The 22,266-nt window shown below is 53.0% G+C and overlaps 1 protein-coding gene and 1 non-coding gene across 6 annotated transcripts; both read left to right on the top strand.

Annotated features, from left to right (window-relative positions):
- Positions 1-43: 43 nt before the first annotated feature.
- On the top strand, positions 44-22,110 carry DPY19L3 (dpy-19 like C-mannosyltransferase 3). Of its 5 annotated transcripts, XR_004966752.1 has the most exons (20): positions 44-194; positions 1,085-1,237; positions 1,612-1,748; positions 7,429-7,519; positions 9,328-9,449; positions 9,975-10,120; positions 11,695-11,818; positions 12,506-12,640; positions 14,109-14,240; positions 14,699-14,800; positions 15,996-16,069; positions 16,263-16,421; positions 17,127-17,240; positions 17,554-17,665; positions 18,239-18,295; positions 19,000-19,082; positions 19,480-19,612; positions 19,731-19,889; positions 20,806-21,336; positions 21,872-22,110. XR_004966752.1 is itself a non-coding variant. In XM_036303481.1 (19 exons), the coding sequence occupies exons 2-19, from the start codon at positions 1,135-1,137 to the stop codon at positions 21,004-21,006; spliced, it is 2,169 nt and encodes a 722-aa protein (XP_036159374.1). In that variant the 5' UTR covers positions 44-194; positions 1,085-1,134; the 3' UTR covers positions 21,007-22,110. The 5 variants fall into 5 exon arrangements, 4 of the variants coding, with proteins under 4 accessions (XP_036159374.1, XP_036159373.1, XP_036159375.1 ...); XM_036303481.1 differs by having other exon boundaries at positions 9,975-10,105; positions 20,806-22,110; XM_036303480.1 differs by having other exon boundaries at positions 20,806-22,110.
- On the top strand, positions 10,852-10,984 carry LOC118653046. The gene has a single exon (XR_004966759.1).
- Positions 22,111-22,266: the final 156 nt, after the last annotated feature.

Raw genomic sequence — 22,266 nt, 5'->3', positions numbered from 1 at the left:
GCAACCTATGGGCGCGGCCGCAGCGGCCCGGGATGTCCGGCCTCCCTGGCGCGCCCCTTCCCGGGCCGCTGACGCCTGAGGCCCTATTTCCTAGCGGCGCGCGCCGCTCCTCGGCTCGGGCATCGCCGCCCCCGCCCTCGGCGTCCCGCCCGCCAGCCCTGCCCGCCCGAGCGGCTCGAGGACGCTGAGCGCAGGTCCGTCCCTCCGCGAGCGTGCGGGCCTCCGCGAACGGGAGCTGGCGTCGCGGCCCACGGCGTGTGTCCTGCTGTCGTGGCGCCGGGGTGGCTGCGTGGGCTCCGACAGCCTCCGCGCCTGCAGGGACCTCCGGGCTCGTCCCGCGTGCGCCGGGGGCGCGTGGGTCCGTGTGAACGAAGGAGCGAATGAATGAATGAGCGAGTGGATGCGTGAGTGAATGAATGAATGCGTGAGCACGTGAGTGAATGAATGAATGGATGAGTGGACGGAGGACTGAGCGCGTGGATGGACGTGTGAACGAACGAGTGAAGGAAGGAGCGAGTGGATGGACGAAGGAGCGAAGGAGCGGGCGGGCCGGTGGGCGGGGGCTCTTGCTCGGGAGCAGGCGGTGCCCTCAGGGGCCCTAACCCGCCCGAAGCTCCACGCCGGGTCCGCTCCCGCGGGCAGGTCACTAGTGGAGCGTCCACTCCGAGCCCGATGGGCAGCGCTCGGGGCGGAAGGGAGGCCGAGGCCGGCACCGACCCCGCACGGACACCCCGCCCGGCCCAGGCTCTCCCCGCCGGGCTCGCCGCTGGGCCCCAGGGGGCGGGCGGGCAGCTGCGGGGTCGGTGCAGGGCGGGGCCGCATGGGTCTCCGCGGCCTCCCGCCGGTGCCTCCACGCGCGCTGCTCTTGGTTCTCGGCTGGGGTTCTGTGCGGGGTTCCGTAGGTTCCGTAGGTTCTCGGGTGGGGTTCCGTAAGTTCCGTAGGTTCTCGGGTGGGATTCCGTCCCGGGTTCCAGGAGCCTTGCTGGGGGTGGAGCTGCGAAGGTGAGACCGGGAAGCGCCCAGGAAGGTCACCTAAGCCGGGGGGACGGTGCTGGCTGCGGGCCATTCACTCTGCTCCCCGCAGGTGCGTCTGCAGGAGCCTGGGACGAGCCATGCGTGGGCGCCGTTGACACCATGATGTCCATCAGGCAGAGGAAAGGAGTCCGAGCCGCAGACCCGTCGGGGGACGACGCAGCCCAGCAGGAGGACGGGGCGCCGGAACCTAAGCTGCCCTCCGGTGGGTGCCGCACGTGGCCTTCGGTCACTCCCACTTGTCCTGACACCCCCACATTTCAGTCTGATGAATAAGTGAGCACACCTGAGGGTCTGAGACAGACTGTGCAATTCTTTATTTTTTTAACATTTTTATTTCAGAGAGGATGGGAGAGGGAGAGAGAGAAACATCAATGATGAGAGAGAATCACTGATCGGCTGCCTCCTGCACGCCCCCCACTGGGGATCGAGCCCGCAACCCAGGCCTGTGCCCTTGACCGGAATCGAACCGGGACCCTTCAGTCCGCAGGCCGCCGCTCTGTCCACGGATCCGAACTGGCCAGGGTGGACTGTGCCATTCTTTACCGACTTAGTTCTTTATCGGTTTGACTTTTCCAGAACGTCATACCAGTAGAAGATTATGGAAGATTCTGTCATTTACAGTCGGTGGAGCCGTCGCCCTCTGTGCTGGACTCCTGACGTCCGTCTACCTGGCCACCTTACATGAGAATGACCTGTGGTTTTCCAACATAAAGGTACGGGTTCCCGTGAGCCCGGCATGAGATTCCCGTCAGTAGGTCCCACAGAATCCAGTCCCTTCAACAGTGTGGCGATGGAGTAAAAAGACGTTGTGTTTTTTGGTAAAATAAGATCAGAATGTCTACAATTCAGGGGGTTTCCTAACTTATTCCAGGGAAGCAGCAGTTACTCGGACCAGCGCTTTCTTTTTGTTAATCCTCACCCGAGGATGTTTTCCCACTGATTTTAGAGAGAGTGGAAGGAAGAGAAAGGGAAAGAGAAACATCAATGTGAGAGAAACACATTGGTGGGTTGCCTCCTGCATGTGCCCCGACCAGGGCCCCGGACCAGGGCGGAACCTGTAATCAAGGTCCGTGCCCTTGACTGGAATCGAACCCGGGACCCTTCTGTCTGCAGGCTGACGCTCTGTCCACTGGGCCACTGGATCGTGAACTTGGTGCCGTGGGTCACGAGTAATGCTTTCCTTCATGACATCAAGTACAAGAAAGTGCCGCCACGTGTGCGGGGGTGCGGGATCAGCCATGAAACTTCATTGTGTGTGTGTGTACAAATGAGGTCACAGCATAAACGTTTTTCTTCTGTTGGGTGGTATTAAAAAAGAAAGAAAGAAATTCGAAAGGCACTGCTCTGCGCCATGGAGTCCCCCCGCCCAGTGGTCGCAGCGTGTCCACCTCTAACTGGATGTGCGCGTGGCGGGGGCCAGCCATGACTCCGGGGAAGGACCATAATTCTCATCACACTCAGGAAGCTCTGTGGTGTCTTACACACCAGTTTCCTATTGTCCCTCTTTTCTCTCTCTTTGTAAGCATTTCTAGTGGGTTTTTTTTAAATATATATTTTTTTATTGATTTCAGAAAGGAAGGGAGGAGAGATAGAAACATCCATGATGAGAGAGAATCACTGATCGGCTGCCTCCTGCACACCCCCCACTGGGGATCGAGCCCGCAACCCAGGCCTGTGCCCTGACCGGGAATCAAACCGTGACCTCCTGGTTCATAGGTCAATGTTCAATCACCGAGCCACACCAGCCGGCTCTAGCGTTTTTTAATTTGGCACTGTTTTCAAAACGAGTATATTACGCAAGGAAACTTACGTATTGACAGTGTTTTTGAACCAAATATGCCTTTTTCTTCTTTAACCCAAAGTGTCATGACCTGTGACCTTACCACCGTGGTGTCTCATGACTGGCTGCTTACAAAGGTAAAATTCACCTTCGAGGGCCGAGGATTTCTCATCTGTGAGAATATTCAGAAGAAACAACGTGGAACGTAAAGATAGTTCCCATAGGGAGTTTGCCAAAGTATCTTGAGCTTTGGTTCCCACGTTGGAATGACCAATTAATTATCTGACTGATCTCTGGTAGCTTATGGCATGGCCTGTATCATTACACCTTTATACAAAGTGTGATGATAGCAAAGAAGAATGATCCTTACCCTTTAGTGACAATCGCTAGTTTTTCTTGTCAGAAAGAATTTCACTTGCCGAAACCGGTTTGGCTCAGTGGATGGAGCGTCGACCTGCGGACTGAAGGGTCCCGGGTTCGATTCCGGTCAAGGGCATGTACCTGGGTTGCGGGCACATCGCCAGTGGGAGATGTGCAGGAGGCGGCTGATCGATGTTTCTCTCTCATCGATGTTTCTAGCTCTCTATCTCTCTCCCTTCCACTCTGTAAAAAATCAATAAAATATTTAAAAAATAAAAAAATAAATAAAAAAAAAAAAGAAAGAATTTCACTCACCTATCTCTCTTTAAAGCAGAATGTTTATAAGCAGGTTCCCTAGAATTAAGCAGTTGAATGTTTACTGATTAGCACAGTATTTTGAATAAAGACTCAAATACCCCTGTGTGGGCACACAGCGAAGTCAGGTGCTGGTAACGGAAGAGTAAGGAGGGTGCAGAAGAGGGCCCATAACTTAGCTTTAACCTGTCGGGTCACCAGTCGGTCAGCAGGTGTCTGTGGAATGAAGGAAGGAATTCTCGGAGGAGCAAGAGGCCCGTCAGACACAGCGTCCGGTGCGGGGGCTGGGTTAGCGCTCCGGGCAAAAGGCCCTGCCCTGCATTCCCTCAGACTGATGCCGGCCTTCCCTTGAAGTCGTTTTCTTAAAGTGCATTCTTCCTTCTCATTGAAAAATAAACCCCTTGACAACAAGGGCTAAATTCTTGCGCCTTTCTGTCTCCCCAGCAAATCAAAGTCCAGTGATAAGGAGAAGTAGTTCCCCCTGGCTGAACGCACTCGAGACCCTGGATTCTTTAGTCGTTTTTCCTCACGCTAGAATTTCCCACTGTCCCTCATTTATTTGCTATCACAGAATTTGAATATCTTCCCACTGAATACTCTCACACAGCGAGGGGCCTTCAGAAGCAGTAGGGCTAGTCCACAGCGTGGCAGCCACGTGAGGCCAGGACTGGCCACCTCGGGGTCAGCCCGGTGGGAGGGCAGTCACTTCGATAGGCGTTCGAGCGCCTCGGAGCTTGGCAGCTCCAGTCACCCGAGGGCGCGAGCCGTGCATTCTGACGGGTGGGCATGGGCTTGCCAGCCAGCTCCCCGTGTACGTGCCGGGGAGACGTTTGCTGAGGGAGCTGAGGGCTCGCTTCCCAGCGCCGACGGGAACAGCTGTCTTCTGTGAGCTGCTGTTCGCTGGTGAGATGATTGTCGACCTAATTCGGAAACAGATTTCGGTTATAAGGTTAATCTTCCCGTGCTTCCCCACCACCTGCAGCCTCGTCATTTGGGGGGCAGTTTTTATAAGCAAAAGTGATTTACGTGAGATTTTAAAGGACCGAGTGAGATGTTCCGTTTGCACCTTTGGTGTCGTTTGTCTAAAAGGACGTGTGACCCTGTGTGCTGCCAAGGAGGCGGATCGCTCATTCTGGGCAGTCATTTTTTTTTTTCCCTTGATGCTTTTCCTTTTAGTGCTTCTGTTAAATCACTGTATCCACGACTACAGAATGGTTTGAGCTGTACAGCTCCTTAAAAATACACTTCCTCTGTCTCTCCACTTCTTTAGAGAAGATGTTCACATCTCGGCATCGCTTTCCCGGTGGAACCCACGCAAGTAAAAGGGGAGGTATTTGCTCGTCTGCATTCTTTAGAGGCAGCGCTATTGCTGTGCGTCGTCCGTGGCACAACCCACCCGCCCGGCAAAGTATAAATTGCTGTCGAGCTGGGGAAGGGTTTGAATGGGGGAAGCAGATGTCGTCTTAGCAGGAAGCAGATGTAAAACTTGCAAATGTCTGTCTGATAAAGTATAGCATTTGGTTCCCTACAGCTGGTGCCAAGATCACCAATTCATCATGTTTGAATGCATTTTTCCTAATTACGACCCTCTGTTCCTCACTCGTTCCGGGCGGATTAAGGAGGGGGCAGGACGCAAACACTTTCTCCCGTGAGTACTTCGAGCAAGGCCTTTCTTTCCCCGTCTCGATGAAATCAGTCTTTTCTCTCGGCCGGCGTGGCTCAGTGGTTGAGCATGGGCCTGTGAACCAGGAGGTCACGGTTCGATTCCCGGCCAGGGCACAGGCCCGGATTGTGAACTCTGTCCGCTGTGTGGGGCGGGCAAGAGGATCAATGCGTCTCTATCATCATTGATGTTTCTGTCTCCCTCTCCCTCTGCCTTCCTCTCTGAAATCAATAAAAATACATTTTTTTTAAAAAGTCATTTCTTCTCGGAAACCGTGTGGGGAAGGAAGCCCCCACAAGAGAGTGACGGATGGGGCTCTGCAGGCTGATTTGGGACGTCGGTGTGACGTCAGCATGCTCCCCGGGAGAAGAGGAGGAGTGTCATTACGCTGAGTGTGGCTGTTTTGCCTGGAAGGAAGCTAATGTCGACTCAGTTAACGTCCATGCCCAGCCTCGGGGGGTCCTTGACCCGGTAGGAGTCTGAACATTGGCGAGGGGAGCGATGCCAGTTTACTTTACTGTCATCAAAGCAACAGAGCCGCCGACTCCGAGGTCGGAGAGGCTGCCTGCCCTGCTGTGGAAGGCACGCCACAGAGCCACGGGGGAGCTCGGGAGCCTCGTTTCACACTGTCCTGCCCGAGAAGCGATGTGCGATGAGATTAAACGTTAGAACCTGACTGGGCCTTCCTTTTTTAGTTTTAATATGTTTCTATTGATTTTTAGAGAGAGAGGAAGGATAGAGAAATAGAAACATCGATGAGAGAAAGATCACATCTCTCGGCTGCCTCCTGCACGGCCCGCACTGGGAATCGAGCCCACAACCTGGGTGCTGACCTCCTGGCTCGTGGGTCATTGCTCAACCACTGAGCCACACCGGCCAGGCTGGGCCTTCTTTTTAATATTTTATTTTTCCAGAATAAGTTTTTTTTCCACAAAAGGAAGCTCATTATATCCAATTTGCTACCCTACCCCTCCTCCCATTTTTTAAAACAGTTAACAATGATAGAACATAATAGTTTGTTTTTCAAGGTCAATAATTAGATGTCTATACTCTTACATAATTGAATATTTCTTCAATGCGCTATTCATGAATTGATTTATAACACCTTTTTTTTAAGAATAAGAAAGTTAAAAAAAAAGAATAAGAAAGTTATTTAAAGAAATACTTAAAAGGGAGAAGAAGTAAGTAATTTCCAGGTATGACGATAAATAGCATGAGTGGTTCCTTCAATGAAATATTTATTAGTATTTGAAAAATAGTTGGCGGTACGGGAACTACAGAGGTGGCAGAAGAGGGTTATCAGTGAGGAAGTCGGATGTGTGGTGTTTGCCGTCTCCCCAGTGGAGCCGGGGTTGTGGGATGTGGACCCGCTGTAACAGGAGACGTAGGTCTTAGGGCGTTGCAGATCTTAGGGCCTGGTTTCGAACGCTGGTGTAAAGGAATCTAGAATGACACAGATTATAACCATCTGTTCACGCAGAATGCTTCACATATACATACATGACATACAGGATCTAAGCATAGTAGAGGGATTATTCCCAAAGTCTTCCTATCCTCAATACCAGTTTCCTGCATATTTTATGTTAATGTCTTAAATTTTATAAACGAATCTTACAACGCAATTGACTAATAGCTATTGCTTTAAATTTCCGTTCTAAAAATGGACTGTGTATGTTAAAGCCCTTTAGATATCTTGTACCCATTTCCCTACATGAACACTTCCCATTTGTCAAAGTAAAATTCACATGTAAAAGGTCTGTCGCATTTCACTACGACGTCCTTAAACTTATAATAAAAGGAAAACTATTCACCTCATGTAGTATTGTCAGCTTTTAGGCAAGTGTCTAATGCAATTACAGTTCTTTTCATTTGGGGGTTTTTATGCTGTTTTGGTTTTGTTTCTCACTAATATTACGTAAGAATGGTGGTGAGGGTTTGTTTGTTTGTTTTAATTTGTGTGAAATACAAGAAAAACGTTGCCTCTGAAACATCAACTAACTGGAACTAATTGTCTCTGCTTTTAAACATGCTTTATTATAAGAAATTTTACACATCCATAGAAGTAGAGAGACTCGTATAATAAACCCCTAAATACACACCCAGCCTCAGCCATTATCAGCCATCCGTTGCTTCTGTTTGCCGAGATTTCTTAAGACTCTGCCTCCAGAGTGGTTTCCCTTCTAAGCTGTAGTTCTGTGTCCTGTCTCGATAGTGACAACAGAGACGTAACCAGACTAGGTTGTGTGAACCCAAATGAAAATCGCCCTCGTTTCAGGAGGTGGAGCGGGAGATCTCCTTCCGGACGGAGTGCGGGCTGTACTACTCCTACTACAAGCAGATGCTGCAGGCGCCCAGCCTCGCGCACGGTAAGGCGCCGCGCCATGCGGGTCCCCACCTGCTCCCCTGTGTCAGCCAGAAAACACGTTGGCACGGAGGCACCTGACATGCTCCATGGAACGCGTGTTGTCTTTGTTTGACCCTTTGTCGTTTTACTTGTTAAATAACGGAATGTTCTGCTCTCGACGCTGTCTAATACCTTATGTATCCCTCCTTCCCCCCCTCTGCGAGCCGCCCTCCCATAATTCATGTGTGTGATTTCTTGGTCTCGCAGCTGACTTTTCTCGCGATCCCCTGGGAAGAGGTCTATGCAGGTGACAGGGCTGTGGTCTGGATGGATAAACCAAGCGAATTACAGCCGTCCCCGTGCCTCATGCATTCCTTTATTTTTGCAGTGGCCATTTCCCCCATTTCCACTGTTTCTAAGTGCTCACAGCCCACACGCTTCACCTTGGCCCCAGCGAAGGGAAGCGGAAGGGTCTTGTGTGCTGATGCGCGTCACCCGGCACGAGGCACAGCGGTCCTGTCCCGGACTCAGGCTCAGATATGTTTTTGGCGGGAATTCTCCAGGGTGATGTCTTGTGCTTCCCTGTCACAATGAGAGGCGTGCGATTTTGCTTCTCTTCCTTTTTGTGCCATGAAAGTCCGTTCCTGTGTGGAAAGGCTAATTACCCCCCAGCCAACACGTAATGGTTTGGCAGCTGTTTGAGGCCGCGTCGCCCGTACCTGTTACTTCAGTAGAGCTGCAGAGTGACACTGACTCTGCCCTCCCTCCCGGATCCGCCAGCTGAGCTCTGTTATAGAAACCCTTTTTCTCACCAGCTGATCGGTGGCCCCGAGGCACAGTCAGTACAGGAAAGGCAGGCTGAGGTGAGCGTGAGTCAGGGCGCTGTTGGCCAGGGCTCAGCAGTGGGCATTCAAGTGGGTATCTACCTGCTTCTGGGTGGGGTTTCGTGGGGAGCAGAGCAGCTCCCTCGCTGTGACCTGTTGAAAGTCAGCCCTGGGCACAAGGGTTTGTCCTTCCCGCCCCTGCAGGCCACACGAGGGGGGAGGGGTAGGCAGTGGCATGTCCCGCCTCCAATGGGTGACCTGCCTCCTGTCTGATGACCCGGGCTCAGGCCACGGGCTGGGACTGGAAAGAGGGTGGAGTTTGGGGGTCAGGGCACGTGGCCCCAGGCCAGACACCAGCTCCTCTGGCGAAAGAAAAGAAAAAGACAGTGTCTTTAAACAGAAACATCATCGATCAGTCTCCACAACAGAGAGGCATCGAGCCCAGCATGTCAGAAGTCCGTAGTGAGGTGAGAAGCTGCCGTGAAGGTGGCTGTGCCACCTTTTCAGTGTCGCTGGACCCGGCTCACCCGGCGCTTGTCCAGGTGGTTCTTCCAGAGCATTTCAAGCAGATGCCGAGGGGGCGAGTCCTGCAGCAGCTCTGCCTCCCGGGGTTTAAAGGTCCCTGACAGCAGGCAGAGCCACGCGTGGCCGGCGTTCGCCACGTCTCTGCCGTTTCTTCTAATCTGTAGGCTTCTTCCGGCTTTTCTTGTAATTGTTTGTGGAAAACGCTGAGTGATCTGTCGGATAGTGTCCCACTTTCTGTGTTTTCCTGGAGCCCCGGCGCCTGCCTTGCCGTGGTTCTGTGGTCTGAGCGGCCCACCAGGTGGTGGTGGGTCTGGCGCTGGCTGGGTCCAGGTTCTGGTTCGGTCGGAATGCTTCCTGGAGGGTGTCGTCCGCTCCACAGCAGGCACGGTCTCTGGGCCTGGCAAAGACTGTGAGTAGTTTTGAATAAATGAATTACTTTAATGGTAATTCTTTTTCCTGTTTTTTTAAATATCAACCCTAGGTTTTCGTGGCTTAATGTACGATAACAAAACAGAATCTATGCGGACCATTAACCTCCTTCAGCGAATGAACATTTACCAGGAGGTCTTCCTCAGTGTTTTGTACCGAGTTCTGCCCATACAGGTATGTCGTGTTCCGTGGCGTCGAGTTGTTAAGAGCAGGTGAACGTCAGGATCTGCCATTTCAGGTTGAAGTTTGGCGTGTGTCATTCTGACCTTCAGCCGGCTTGGTGGGAAAGCAGCAGTACCCTAATCATCTTCATAAATACTGTGACGTTTGCTTTTTATTCCCGTCTTACAAGCTGTGTGGTACATGTGATGCTCACGGCTTACGATGTGTGTGCAGTCAAGAAGCGGTAAACGTTTTCAGGTGGACACATGTGATCGCTCCTCACGTATCTTTGAAATAAAAGACACTGGAACGTTACCAAATCACAATGACCTCTCTTCACGAGAGCAGGGGGAAACCGGACAAAACCAGGTGTGCCCTCGTCTGAAGAGGGAAGCCCCCTGAAGGCTCTCTGGAGGGATGTGGGCTGTGGAGTGCGATCAGCTCCAGGCTTCTGGGTGAAGTCCTACTGTGTGTTGTTTGAGTGGCAGGGAGAAGGCAGGGCTTCCCTCACGAGTAGTTTCCTTGTCCCTTTTGCAGAAGTACCTCGAGCCCGTTTACTTCTACATCTACACCCTGTTCGGGCTGCAGGCGGTCTACGTGGCGGCTCTGTACGCCACCAGCTGGCTCCTGAGCGGCACCTGGCTGGCGGGGCTCTTGGCGGCTTTCTGGTACGTCACCAACAGGTGAGTCGGAGCCGCTGTCGCCTCCTCCCTTTACACAGAGCAAAGGGCAGTCGCTGGCTTCCCGGCTCAGAGGAAGCTGCTCTGCGCACCTGTCAGTCAGGGAGCCTCTGCCAGCGCTCGGCCTGAGGACAGGGGGCCGTGTGGTCAGTGTCTCCAGCCACACACCTCACCCCAGAGACGTGTGTGATTCCTCACCGTCACCCCCAATGGGGTGCGCAGCTCTCGGCCCGCGGCGCGGCAGGCACTGCGAGTGTGAGGAACGCTGCGTCATCTGACTTCCTATTCCAAATACGGGAGCAGGATGAAACCGCTTTTTAAAAAACATATTCAAGATAGAAAAACTGCCTGACCTGCCGTCGCAACACCAACACTGAGGAGGAAACTGACAAACTCGGACACAGGGTCTGACACTGATTCTATGTCAGAATCCCAAACAAACTGCTTTCTCCTACAACCTCACTGAGGGATTACTGCTGGCTGAGCCCTGTGCAAAATGCTTCCCGAGTAGCCCCTTACGAGCCTTAGGGAGGAGAGACTGTCATTACCCCACCCTAGGGATGAGGACGTTGAAGCTTAAGGGCTAACTCACAGTGATAGGTGAGTCTGTGTACCTGTGAGAACAAGTATATGTCAAGGCAGGTGCATATCTGAGTCCGTACACACGCTGCGGAGTCTTGGTCAGAATTCTACCGGAGGGGTGCGACCACGGTGCCAGGCTGCCTCTTAGCATTCTGATCTAGCCTATTATTCCTGCTAAGAGTGAATGGATAACAGGGGAGTCTGGCCGGACACACAGCAACCTCCTCTCAGTTTAGGAGGGCTGTCCTGAGTATAGGGCTGCCCTAAAAAAAAAAAAAAAAAAAGAGTGAATGGAAGTCAAATGTGTTTGTTTTAAGAGTAAATCAAAGATATTTATTGAAGGCCTACAATGTGTAGAGACAGTTCTTGGAACCAGTGGAAAAAGATGAAACCTGACCTCTATTTGCCCTCTAGGGGTCACATTCTAGGGCAGTGGTCGGCAAACTGCGGCTCAGCAAACCACGGCTCTTTGGCCCCTTCAGTGTGGCTCTTCCACAAAATACCAATTTCTGCGCAGGGGCCACAAAGTTTCAATCTCATTGTATGTGCGCGCCCACACGTGGTATTTTGTGGAAGAGCCACACTGAAGGGGCCAAAGAGCCACATGTGGCTCGCGAGCCACGTTTTGCCGACCACGGTTCTAGGGAAGCAAGGAGTTTGTAAAAATGGTCAGCGGTGACAAGTTCAGGGCGTGTACAGCGTAAAGAGCACAGAGGAGCTTGCACTGGTGAAGTGGAGGCAGTGAGGCAGTCACAGGAACACACATGTGTCTGCCCAGATCCCCCTGGCTGGCTGCCACGTGTGGACGGGCACCTGGACATCCTCCCTGCCGAGTTTACGTTGCGGGGATGGTGGGGGAGGACAGGTGGTTACTGAGAACCAGTCACCAGAGCCTGGTGCCCTTCGTGTGGCATAGCCGTTGTGTAGGACAGTGGAGGCGGCCACGGCACGGGTGGCCACGGCACGGGTGAGGACTGTGCTCCCTGTGTGTGCAGGACAGACACCACCCGGGTGGAGTTCACCATCCCGCTGCGGGAGAACTGGGCGCTGCCCTTCTTTGCGGTCCAGGTCGCGGCCATCACGTATTTCCTGAGGCCAAACCTGCGGCCTGTGTCCGAGGTAAGTCCCAGAATCCTTCCTGTTTCTAATCTCCAGTGTCATCCAAGCTCAGAAGTGGTGACAGGCGGGTGCCCCGGGGCCTGTGCGGAGTCCTTGGTTCATGACCAGTTTTTGAGTTAAAGGAAGCCTTCTTCTGAGCCTCCTCCCCCTTTGCCAAGAAATGGTTTCCTTTTATTGTTTGAAATGTGCTCTACAGCAGGGCTGGTGTGGCTCAGTGGTTGAGCGTCAGCCCATGAACCAGGAGGTCACGGTTCGATTCCCAGTCGAGGCACATGCCCAGGTTGCAGGCTCCATCCCCAGTAGGGGGCGTGCAGGAGGCAGCCGGTCAATGATCCACTCTCATCATTGATGTTTCTCTCCCTCTCCCTGCCTCTCGAAATCAATAAAAATATATACTTTTTAAATATACTTTTTATATAATCCGGCCTTAAGTAGTTGCAGCAAACCCACAGACAATTTCTGCAAAACGGTGGGCACCCTTAAGCCACTGCTCTTGCGATGCCACTTGGTGTGTGGTCACCTCTGTGCTGGTGTGGGGTCCGCGCAGCGCATGGTTGCCTCCAGCGCTCGGGTTGTCAGAGCCACGGTCTTTGTTCTCTGTTTGCTCAGAGGTCCTGCTGCCCTCGAACCCGCCCGCGAGGCTCCTTATCCCTCAGGACAGGCGTTACAGAGGTTTTCTCTCCACAGCGGCTGACCCTGCTCGCCATCTTCACGTCAACGTTTGTCTTCAGTCTGACCTGGCAGTTTAATCAGTTCACGATGCTGGTGCAGGCGCTGGGGCTGTTCGCGCTGGACTCCCTGGACATGCTGCCAGCCGCCAAGGTGAGCACGCGGCAGGGACGGGGAGGTGGCGCTCGTGCTGTGCTGTCGCAGGCGCGCACGTGTGTCACGTGGCGGAAATGTGCTGTTTGAGCCGGTGGTTAACAGCCTCGTGTGACCATCTAATCCAGGGGTGGGCAAACTTTTTGACTCGAGGACCACAATGGGTTCTTAAACTGGACCGGAGGGCCGGAACAAAAGCATGGATGGAGTGTTTGTGTGAACTAATATAAATTCAAAGTAAACATCATTACATAAAAGGGTACGGTCTTTTTTTTTTTAGTTTTATTCATTTCAAATGGGCCGGATCCGGCCCACGGGCTGTAGTTTGCCCACGGCTGATCTAAACCCTTATTCTGCTTATTGTACGTGAAATGGCCAATTTATTTGGAGCACAAATATCTAGATCAATTGTCCTTTATAGGGAAGATTTAAATTTCAATTCATAAGACAGCTCTCAAAATGTGTGGCTGTGCACCGTCTCCCCAAGGAAATCTGTGGGTCTGTAGCAACTTTCCTGTGGTCCCTTATAACATCCTCATGGCGACATTAACCAGCCTCGGGGGTGAGCCCGCTGAGGCCACACGGACTCCCTCTGAAATGAGGAACTTCAGCCCTGTTTGTTCCTCGTGTGTGTTGCAGGCCTGACTTTTAAATGCTGACGAGGGCCTGTTTCCTTTGAGGTCGGAGCACAAACAAGGGGGAAATGTGACTTGCTGCTGAGTAAGAGAGTTGTCATAAGCTAGCGTGAACCTGCGACGGTCTAACTGAGAGAAAAGAGAAAAGTATCAGCTCTTAATTCTATTTATTCTTTTGAGGCCTTTTTGCGTGGCTCCACGTGGGCTGAGCTCTGCTTCTTTGAGTTTTCATTCTGTCGGTGTCACTGGCCAAAGCTGCTCACGGGCACTGATTTCCCTGCACCTCAGCCAGCACCTGTGCCCGTCCCCCCAACCCTGAGGCCAGTGCGCGGCCCTGTCTTACCACCAGCCGGTCCCCACACCAAGGCCGAAGGCCGGCCGAGGTGCTCACTTGCAGCTCCAGTCCCTGGGGAAGTAGGTGTGCGCACACACACGCACGCACACACACACGCACACGCGCACGCATAGGTAAAAGGAAGCAATGGACGACGTGGTCCTAAAGTGGGAAGTTGGGAAGTAGTGGGAGATGATGAACTGCTGATGGTCAGCTGTCAACAGTAACTTAAAGGAATTCAGGAGAAGCTGAAGGCTACAGATTGCGTTTCCAGGATGCAGTTAAAGCATCTTTCTTCCTCTGCTTCATAGTATCCAGTTTGTTGCCTCTGTAATGTTACAGAATTCCCAATGTTGTGTGGTTAAAGTAAACAGACATGTGTGACTTCGTTTCTACTTTGGCCTGTACTCCAGTGGGTGTTCTTTGCGTGTGTGTAACTTGAGACGGGGCGCTGGTCTCCTGATAACCTGCCTGCCCCCCCTCCACTCCCCCTCCGCAGGCGACGTGGCTGTACTCCATCCAGGTCACAGCTCTGCTCCTGGTCTGTGCCCTGCAGTTTTTCAATTCCATGATTCTTGGATCTTTGCTTATCAGTTTTAACCTCTCAGTATTAATTGCAAGAAAACTTCAGGTAGGAATTCTTTTTTTTTTTTGTCTATAAATTTTTTAGTTCGTGGGACCTTTCATGCAGCATCCAAAGGAAAACTGATGACCGAATTCCCACTGAAAAGTGGGAAGGGCATCATTGGGTTTTTGGAAATCCATGGTTAGCATTGATGAGAGCTGCCACGGACAAACCGTCACAGCTGTGGTTAGAACAGGCTGTTCGTTGACTCAAAAACATTCATTCTCATTCCTGCTTTCAACCTTAATTATAAGTAAGTGTCACTCGTACTTGAGCTCTTTAGATGCTATTATATCTGATCATCTGTAAAGTTATCTGAGGTTAGAAGAAAACTAGTAGGTTGTTTTCCACATATTTCCCTTATATGTTGCGTGACCCAATGTTTCAAATGCTTATGTAATCTTAAGTGTTTATGAAGTTATATTAAAATTTAAGAATTAAACCTCAACTCTTTTAATTTCTAGAAAAATCTGAAAACTGGAAACTTCCTTCATAGGCTTGGGAAACTATTGTTACATTTACTTGTGGTTTTATGTTTGACGCTTTTTCTCAACAACATGATTAAGGTAGGTTAATAAAATGGCATATTTTACCATTTCTAAAGAGTTACCAGTTTTACCTTAAACAGGCTCAGTTTGGGGGGATATTGTCTTATATTTATTAGCTGATTGGGGTGACATTGGTCAACATGAGCATATAGGTTTCGGGTGTGGGTTTCTATGTTACAAGATCTGAACAGGCTTAGTGTTAACTTGTTTCAGTAACAGGATTATTTTCTTGATTTTAGTCCTTGCTTTCTATTCACTCTAACATGTTCTACCTTGAACTCCTTTTGAGTTACTAAACTTTTTAGAAACTCAACTTTAAAAGCCTTAAACAAGTATTTCTCTCAATTTAAAAAATTCTATTTGTGGCCATTGGAGGTTGCAGATTATCGGGTTATTGGTTTTCTGATCTAAAAGATGATACTCAGCCCTAGCCCTAGTTTGGCTCAGTGGATAGAGCATCGGCCTGCGGACTGAAAGGTTCCAGGTTCAATTCCGGCCAAGGGCACATGTCTGGGTTGTGGGCTCCATCCCCGGTAGGGGGCGTGCAGGAGGCAGCCAATCAATGATTCCCTCTCATCATTGATGTTTCTATCTCTCCCTCTTCCTTCCCCTCTGATACCAATAAAGAAATATTTTTTTTTATTATTGCTTAAAGTATTACAAAGGGTATTACATATGTGTCCATTTTATCCCCCCGCCCTAGACAGTCCCCTAGCCTCCCCTATCCCCCAATGTCTTATGTCCACTGGTTATGCTTATATGCATGCATACAAGTCCTTTAGTTGATCTCTTACCCCCCTACCTCCTGCCCCCCAACCCTCCCCGGCCTTCCTGCTGCAGTTTGACAATCCGTTTGAGGCAGCTCTGCCTCTGTATCTATTATTGTTCAAAAGTTTATAATGGTCTCTATTATAAGAAATATATTTTTTAAAAAATAAAATAAAAGATGATACTCAATGGGCTTCTAAAGCCAAAGAAGCGCACCTTTTGTCTACTTTACATATTAAACTTACGCATAAGATTCCGTCTGACACAGTGATTCTGCCGTAAAAGGAAGGGACAGCCTCGGGTCCCTGCTCAGGAGGCGTGGGCCCTGAGGACGTGGTGGCGCGTGTGGCCACCGCTGGTTCTGTGCGCCCCGAGCCTGTGCCTGGGGGGCCCTGGAAGCGGCACACGGGGCACTGACGCAGTTTCCGGCTTCTCCCTCCCACAGAAAACGCTGAACCTGAAGTCTGATGAGCACATATTTAAATTTCTGAAGGCCAAGTTTGGATTTGGAGCAACAAGGTACACCTACATTTAAAGTCTTTTTTATTTTTCTTTATACAATAAAATGTATGTTTGCTTTTTATATTAAATCAGCAAGGACTTTAAAAGTTAAGTTATCATTGTGCCTTCAACTGCTCATTTCAGGCTCATTTGGGGGAAAATGGAAGTTTCCTGACATTGGGTTTAACCCTAGGTTTCCGTTTGTCCCCAGAGACTTCGACGCGAACCTGTACCTCTGTGAGGAAGCGTTCGGCCTGCTGCCCTGGGACACCTTCGGGCGGCTCTCGGACACCCTGCTGCTCCACGCCTACGTGCTCGTGCTGGGCGTCACGGCGACCATGGCGCTGGCTGCCGCCCTCCATCACCTCAGGTGTGCAGGCTGCAGACTCCGGCGCTGGGCCGTGAGGCTCGGTGTCGCGGGAAGCAGCAGACAGAACAGGGTGGTGCTTTTCGGCCTCATGGCCCCAAGGCAGGTGGGGGGCTTTATTGACGGAAAGACGACTTAGAAAGGCGTGTGCAAGGCTGGGGTCCTGACTCGCGGAAACCACCTGAGAAGCAGGTGCCGTGAACGATGTTAGACGCGTGAGGCGCGTGGTTAAACGTGGGTGCGTCGCTCCAGCGGGCGCAGCGGGTAGAGCCATCGGCTGGAAGTGCCCCGGGCACTGTTGTCGGTTCAGCAGGAACTGAAGCCCAAGTTCATGACACGTCTTCACTTTTTCTTATTTGTAAAAACTTAAAAAATACTGGTAACTCGTAAAACAGCTTTCGAGATCTTAGTTTCCGCATTTCAAAAGGATTTCTTTTTGTTTGCTATTCTCTTATAATTTAAGGACTGAAGTACTATATCCTTAAAATTAAATTTGTTACATTTTAGTTTTTCTGCTTATTAATGCGTTCCTATTGTTACACTTTTAGCCTCATAAACAAATTAAAATGACCAGTGGCAATTCATTTTGTCTTAGGGAAGTAATACATTTCTAAATACATGAAAGGGTGAGTGTATTGTCTCTAGAAGAGAGTTGACTAAGTTAGCATCCTGTGTCCAGCTCTCACGTGTCTGTGCTGTTTTATCCAGCGACTCTCCCACCCAGGGTCACACGGGAAGGTGCGCGGTCAGCCTGGGGCCCGACACCGCCTACAACTTAACACACACCGTCGCGTTCGGAGCCTTGGCGCTGAGCACAATGAGGTATTCTCGTCTCATCTCCGACTTATCCTCTTATCCGGCCGCTCTTCACCGGGCCTCAAATAGCAGTGTCATGGGAAGCTGTCGTTGTCTTCCTTAACGGCCGAGGTTCCCACAGAACATCCTTGTCTGCCGTCTCCTCCGAGGACAAAACCGCAGTCACAGCGGTTTTCCCAGATCAGAGCATCGCGGGGTTGATCCTGCGTCAGCCCTCGGGCCGGGCGGTTATTGCTCCCCTGGCCGACGTTTCTGCGCAGTCGGGTAGGATCTGACCGCACGGCTGTCTGGGGCTGACCTCTGCCCGCTGTCCCCGCAGAATGAAGTACCTGTGGACGCCGCACGTGTGCGTGTTTGCAGCTTCTGGCCTGTGCAGCCCTGAAGTGTGGGGGTCGATTCTGAAGGTCGCCCGCCTTCACACCCCAGCAAGGGTCAGTGCGCCTCCGCCCCTCCATGTCACGGCTTCTCGTGTCTCCTCCTGCCAGCTCTGTTATGTAGGAGTTGCCCAGACAGCCGCCTGGTAAAACGGATACTAAATGTGAAGCTAAAAGTGGAGAACAGACACATTATGATTTTATAAGGATTTTTTTAAATTTTATTTTGTAATCATTTCTTTCTTTCCCAGCCATCAATTAGATATGCTCATTCTACAGAATTTAGAAATCCTGAAAAGCACAAAAAGAAAACTTAAAAATCGCCAATAACCCTACCGTCCAGAGCTGTCACTAATGTGACTGTAATGCGCTACCTGACGGTGCTGGGCAGCCGGCAGTGACCAGCCTCCAGGTGTGGTTCTGCGTGTCCTGCCCTCTGGCCTCACTAGGGGGCAGCGTGGGCAGCAACCCCGACCCTGACCGTGGTTCAGTGGCTTTGCATGTTGGACACCCCATGAAATGCTCCCTTACATTGTATGTCTGTTATTTAAAAAAAAAGTCATATGTTTACAAAGCAAAACTGTGAGCCCAACGTGTTCCAAGCACGTGTCCCTAACACTGTCTCCGCAGGTGTGTGTGGTGCGGCACGCAGTCCCCCTGCTGACGCTGCTCTGTCTGGGCTGCAAGGTAGGACGCGGTGCCTCCTGGCACTCACCTGGGGCAGAATGGGCGCGGGGGCTTGGTGGGCTGCCGGCAGAGTGCCCGCGGGGTTAGGACTCCCTCCCTGGCCTCTGGGGAGCTGGCTTTGGTAGGAGGACTGGTCTGTTTCCAGATAGTCACGTAAACACTACCAGTTCAATCCTTCTGATTAGTTTTGGTTTCAACCTACTGTTCAGATGGTGCGAATCCTGCACATAGAGGTGTTTCCAGACCTGATTTGAGGTGAATGAAGTAGGAGCTTTGCTCCCCCGGGACCTGCTCTCTACGGAGTGCGGGTGCCCTCACCGCGTGTGCGATAGAGGCTCCCGTCCCCGTGAGGACGGCGGGCACCCGCAGGCAGGGCAGCCCAGGCCGCGGGGCCCGCCATGCAGGTTTGGAGGAAATGGCCCCTGTTCGCAGTGGACTCGCTTAGGGAATGAAACAGCCCAGCTTCGGGTCTGAGACCCTCCATTGAGAGACATGGGCGTTCGTCATATCGGCGACCCTGACGCTTTGTCACCTCGACGGTTAGAGGCTGGGACTGTCGCCTGGCGGTGCCCCAGCCCAGCAGCGAGCAGTTCCCGGTCAGCTCCTGCCCTCCAACCCCAACCACACGCAGCCCCTGCTCTTCGTCCCCGCCACAGCGACCGCTGGGGTGAGGGTGACTGTTGTTGGTTTTGCTTTCGCTGCAGTTCTGGCCGGGAGTGATGGACGAGCTGTCGGAGTTGAGGGAATTCTACGACCCCGACACCGTGGAGCTGATGCACTGGATTAAGTAAGGGGCCCTTCCCGCCACTCGGTGTCACCGGGCCGGGGTCAGCCCCGCCTCACGGGGATGCCGCTGTCTGCTCCCTTAGGAAGCTCCTGGCGTTAAGTGGGTGAGCGCCGTTGCTGGGAAGTGAGTGATGGGCGGGTCCCCACTCGGTGCAGGGCGCCTGCTGGCACCAGCTCGGCCCCGCTGGGCGCTGGGCTGCGGTCCGGCATCCGTGGGAGTAAATGCGCAGCCCCCGGGGATGGGTCACGGCTCCTCTCAGCGCAGGTCCCAGCCCGGTCAAACCCCGAGGATGCCGCTCGGCTCCTGTGCAGAGCGTGGGGGCTGACGATTCAGGTGGACCCCCACCTGTCACCTGACCTGGGGAGACCGCGCTGGGGCTGAGACACTCACCTTCCAGCTCCAACACCCCGCGGACGGCCGTGTTCGCGGGCAGCATGCAGCTGCTGGCCGGGGTCAAGCTGTGCACGGGCAGGACGCTCACCAACCACCCGCACTACGAGGACAGCGGCCTGCGGGCGCGCACCCGGGCGGTGAGGGCCGTGCGTGGGACCTGGGAAGGGCCCGGGACGAGGTGGGGGGCGTGTCCAGGGCTCAGGCCCCGCCCCGTGGGAGGTGAGGCCCCGCCCGCTCACCGGTCATCGCCCGCAGGTGTACCAGGTCTATGCGCGGAGGCCCCCCGAGGAGGTGCACGCGCTGCTGCGCGCCCTGGGCGCCGACTTCGTGATCCTGGAGGACAGCATCTGCTTCGAGCGCAGGCACCGGCGCGGCTGCCGCCTACGGGACCTGCTGGACGTGGCCAACGGACACGTGAGCGCGGGCGGGTGGGCTCCAGGGCTCTGGGAGGGGCCGGGCCCTGAGCCGGCATGGTCTCCAGGTGTCTGCACACGGGCACCAGCCTGCAGCTGGCTGGTCAGGAGCCTTTGCCCACGGGTCTTGTGGAAGGTTTTGCTGTTAAAACCAAAACCAAAACCTCGGCCTTTCTGAAGCTTCTGCTCAAGCATCAGTGGGCCGGTCCCTCGAGGCTGTGGCTGTGGCTGTGGCTGTGGCGGCCGCGCCGTCTCCCTCTCTCCCGGGGCCTGTCCACGGGCCGCGTGCACTCCAGGCAAAGACTCCACTGTACAAGGTTCCAGGCTCAGAGAGCTAAGAGCTAGTCTCTTGGAGGAGTTCAGGCGCCCAGCACGGGATCCTGAACTGTGGCCACCAGCTGAGCTTGGCCCAGAGCCCTGCCCCGTCCCCCCACCAACCCGTGTGTGACTCTCGGTTCCCCACCCACTCCTGCCCTGAAGGCCTCAGGAGCCGGGAAAGGATTGGAAGCTCGGATTCCTGCCCGAGCAGAGGCCCTCCTCACCACCTTGAGCGCAGGAGGCGGCCCCGGGCTGCGTGAGTTCTGCTCTGTGTAGCGTTTTCACGCGGCCATGAGTGAGCTGAGGTTTGCTGGGTCCTAGCGAGTCCTCCTGGTCACGTTTGTGAGAGAAACAGTGTGTCCCCCTCAGACAAGATCGAGCTCCGTCCCAGCTTTGCCGTCGGGGCGCCCTGTGCCCGGCGCCCCCTCGGCCTCGGCTCTCCCCCGGGGCTCTCCCCCGTGTGACCTCAAGCAGCCACTGCCATCGGAACCACGTCCCTTACGTTCACCGAAGAAACCCAGCTCCTGTCCCTACCGTGTTGTTTCTTATAAGTTTGATTCTTTTTTACCAAATTGTACTTGGTTTTGTTTTGGCTTCAGATGATGGATGGCCCAGGGGAGAACGAGGCGGGTCTGCAGCCGGCAGGCCACCCCCGCTTCTGCGAGGAGATACGGAGGGGCCTGCCCGCCTACACGGCGCTCTTCACCCGCGTGTTTCAGAACAAGACCTTCCACGTCTACAGGCTCCAGAAGCACGTGGCCGGGCCTCCCGCTCCGTCTCCGTCAGGACAGGCTCGATAGCTGGCGTTTCGTGGTGATGAAGCTGGAGCCTCGGCGCCGTGGTCGCAGCAGGCTCTGCGCTCGGCGACGTTTACACCACGGTCCCCGCGCGGGAGCCTCTCCTACCAGCTTCTTCGTCGCCTCGTCTTGGTCCTTCTCTGGGGTGGTCTCCAGCCTAAATGCTCTCAGCTTCCCAGGAGGGACGTAGGGATCCGTGGCCGGGAAACAGCACGTGTCCATCGGTGGCCTGAACCGCCGCATGTCCTGTGGGAGATCTGCAGCCCGTCCAGGGTTTGAAACCCTCTGAACTTTCAGGTGACCTCCGGCCGAGGGGGCTGAAATGCATCGAGGGTGCGTATGTAACACTGTCTCACTAGTGAAGGCCAATCAGTGGCTTTTTAAAGGCTCTTTATTGTCCTATTTCACCTAAAAGTTTTATAATATTTTCAGATTACCATGCTTTTAATATTTCCAAAACAATCATGTTAGGTCCTTGTAACCAGAATGTCTTGCTGTGCTCCGTCTGAAATGTATCGTGTAACACATGTCGTGTACTGTGGGTGCATGTGGTGCGTAGGCACATACGTGTGCATGTGTGAGTGCCAGACACAGGGACGTTTCAGGATCCACATTATAAGTCTTTAAGGGGCGGGAATGTGTATGTGGCCGTGTGAGTGTCCCTGTCCAGTGTGATCATTTTACGACCTACTGACACCACTGACCTATCCTGCAAGAAAGATAACTTCTCCTTATTTCTTACTTGTTTAAATGGACTGGGTTTGCACAATTTTATAAACGCTTTGTTTTTAGCCTTTGTATTTTTACAGCCCAGCCTTCAGCCTGAATATTTTCTAAAGACTGTCTCTTACCTGCGTCACTAATGCAGTATTTCTGGCCGAGGGCCTTTCCTGCCAAGTCGGACTGGTCTCCAGTGTCACTGTGAGGGGCCGGGGGTGGGCCACTTCCTCCCTCCACGTACCCAAGTGCCTCGACGTCCCGCTCACCCCTGCGCACGAGGGCTCTGCGTCTGCTCGCGAGGTTTCATAATTAACTTCTAATCACGGGGCATAAAGCTGTTGGTGAAAGCATTTTGTCCGCTTCATTAAACCAGGATGGCCGACGAAACTCACGTCCTCCCTGTTGCTGCCGTTGGGAGTGGTTCCCACGGCCCCTTGCGGTTACAGTGACGTCAGTCTCCACAGGCACCGCCGTGCGTGTCACGCGTCCTGTGATTTTATGCTCGTCCACTCCTCTAAGCAGCGTCTAGAGCAGCGGTTCTCA

This window comes from Myotis myotis, unplaced genomic scaffold (assembly GCF_014108235.1).
Source record: "Myotis myotis isolate mMyoMyo1 unplaced genomic scaffold, mMyoMyo1.p scaffold_m19_p_37, whole genome shotgun sequence".
In the NCBI taxonomy this organism is placed as follows: Eukaryota; Metazoa; Chordata; class Mammalia; order Chiroptera; family Vespertilionidae; genus Myotis; species Myotis myotis.
The sequence above is the reverse complement of the archived record's forward strand: the minus strand, read 5'-3'. Positions and strand labels throughout refer to the sequence as shown.

What these genes read in the sequence shown, in the direction of transcription:
- DPY19L3 (XM_036303480.1), top strand. Translation starts at nt 1,135, where the DNA reads ATGATGTCCATCAGGCAGAGGAAAGGAGTCCGAGCCGCAGACCCGTCG. An exon ending in TTCTGGTACGTCACCAACAG is followed by an intron (nt 10,121 to 11,694) that starts GTGAGTCGGAGC and finishes CTGTGTGTGCAG; the next exon opens with GACAGACACCACCCGGGTGG. An exon ending in ACATGCTGCCAGCCGCCAAG is followed by an intron (nt 12,641 to 14,108) that starts GTGAGCACGCGG and finishes CCCCCTCCGCAG; the next exon opens with GCGACGTGGCTGTACTCCAT.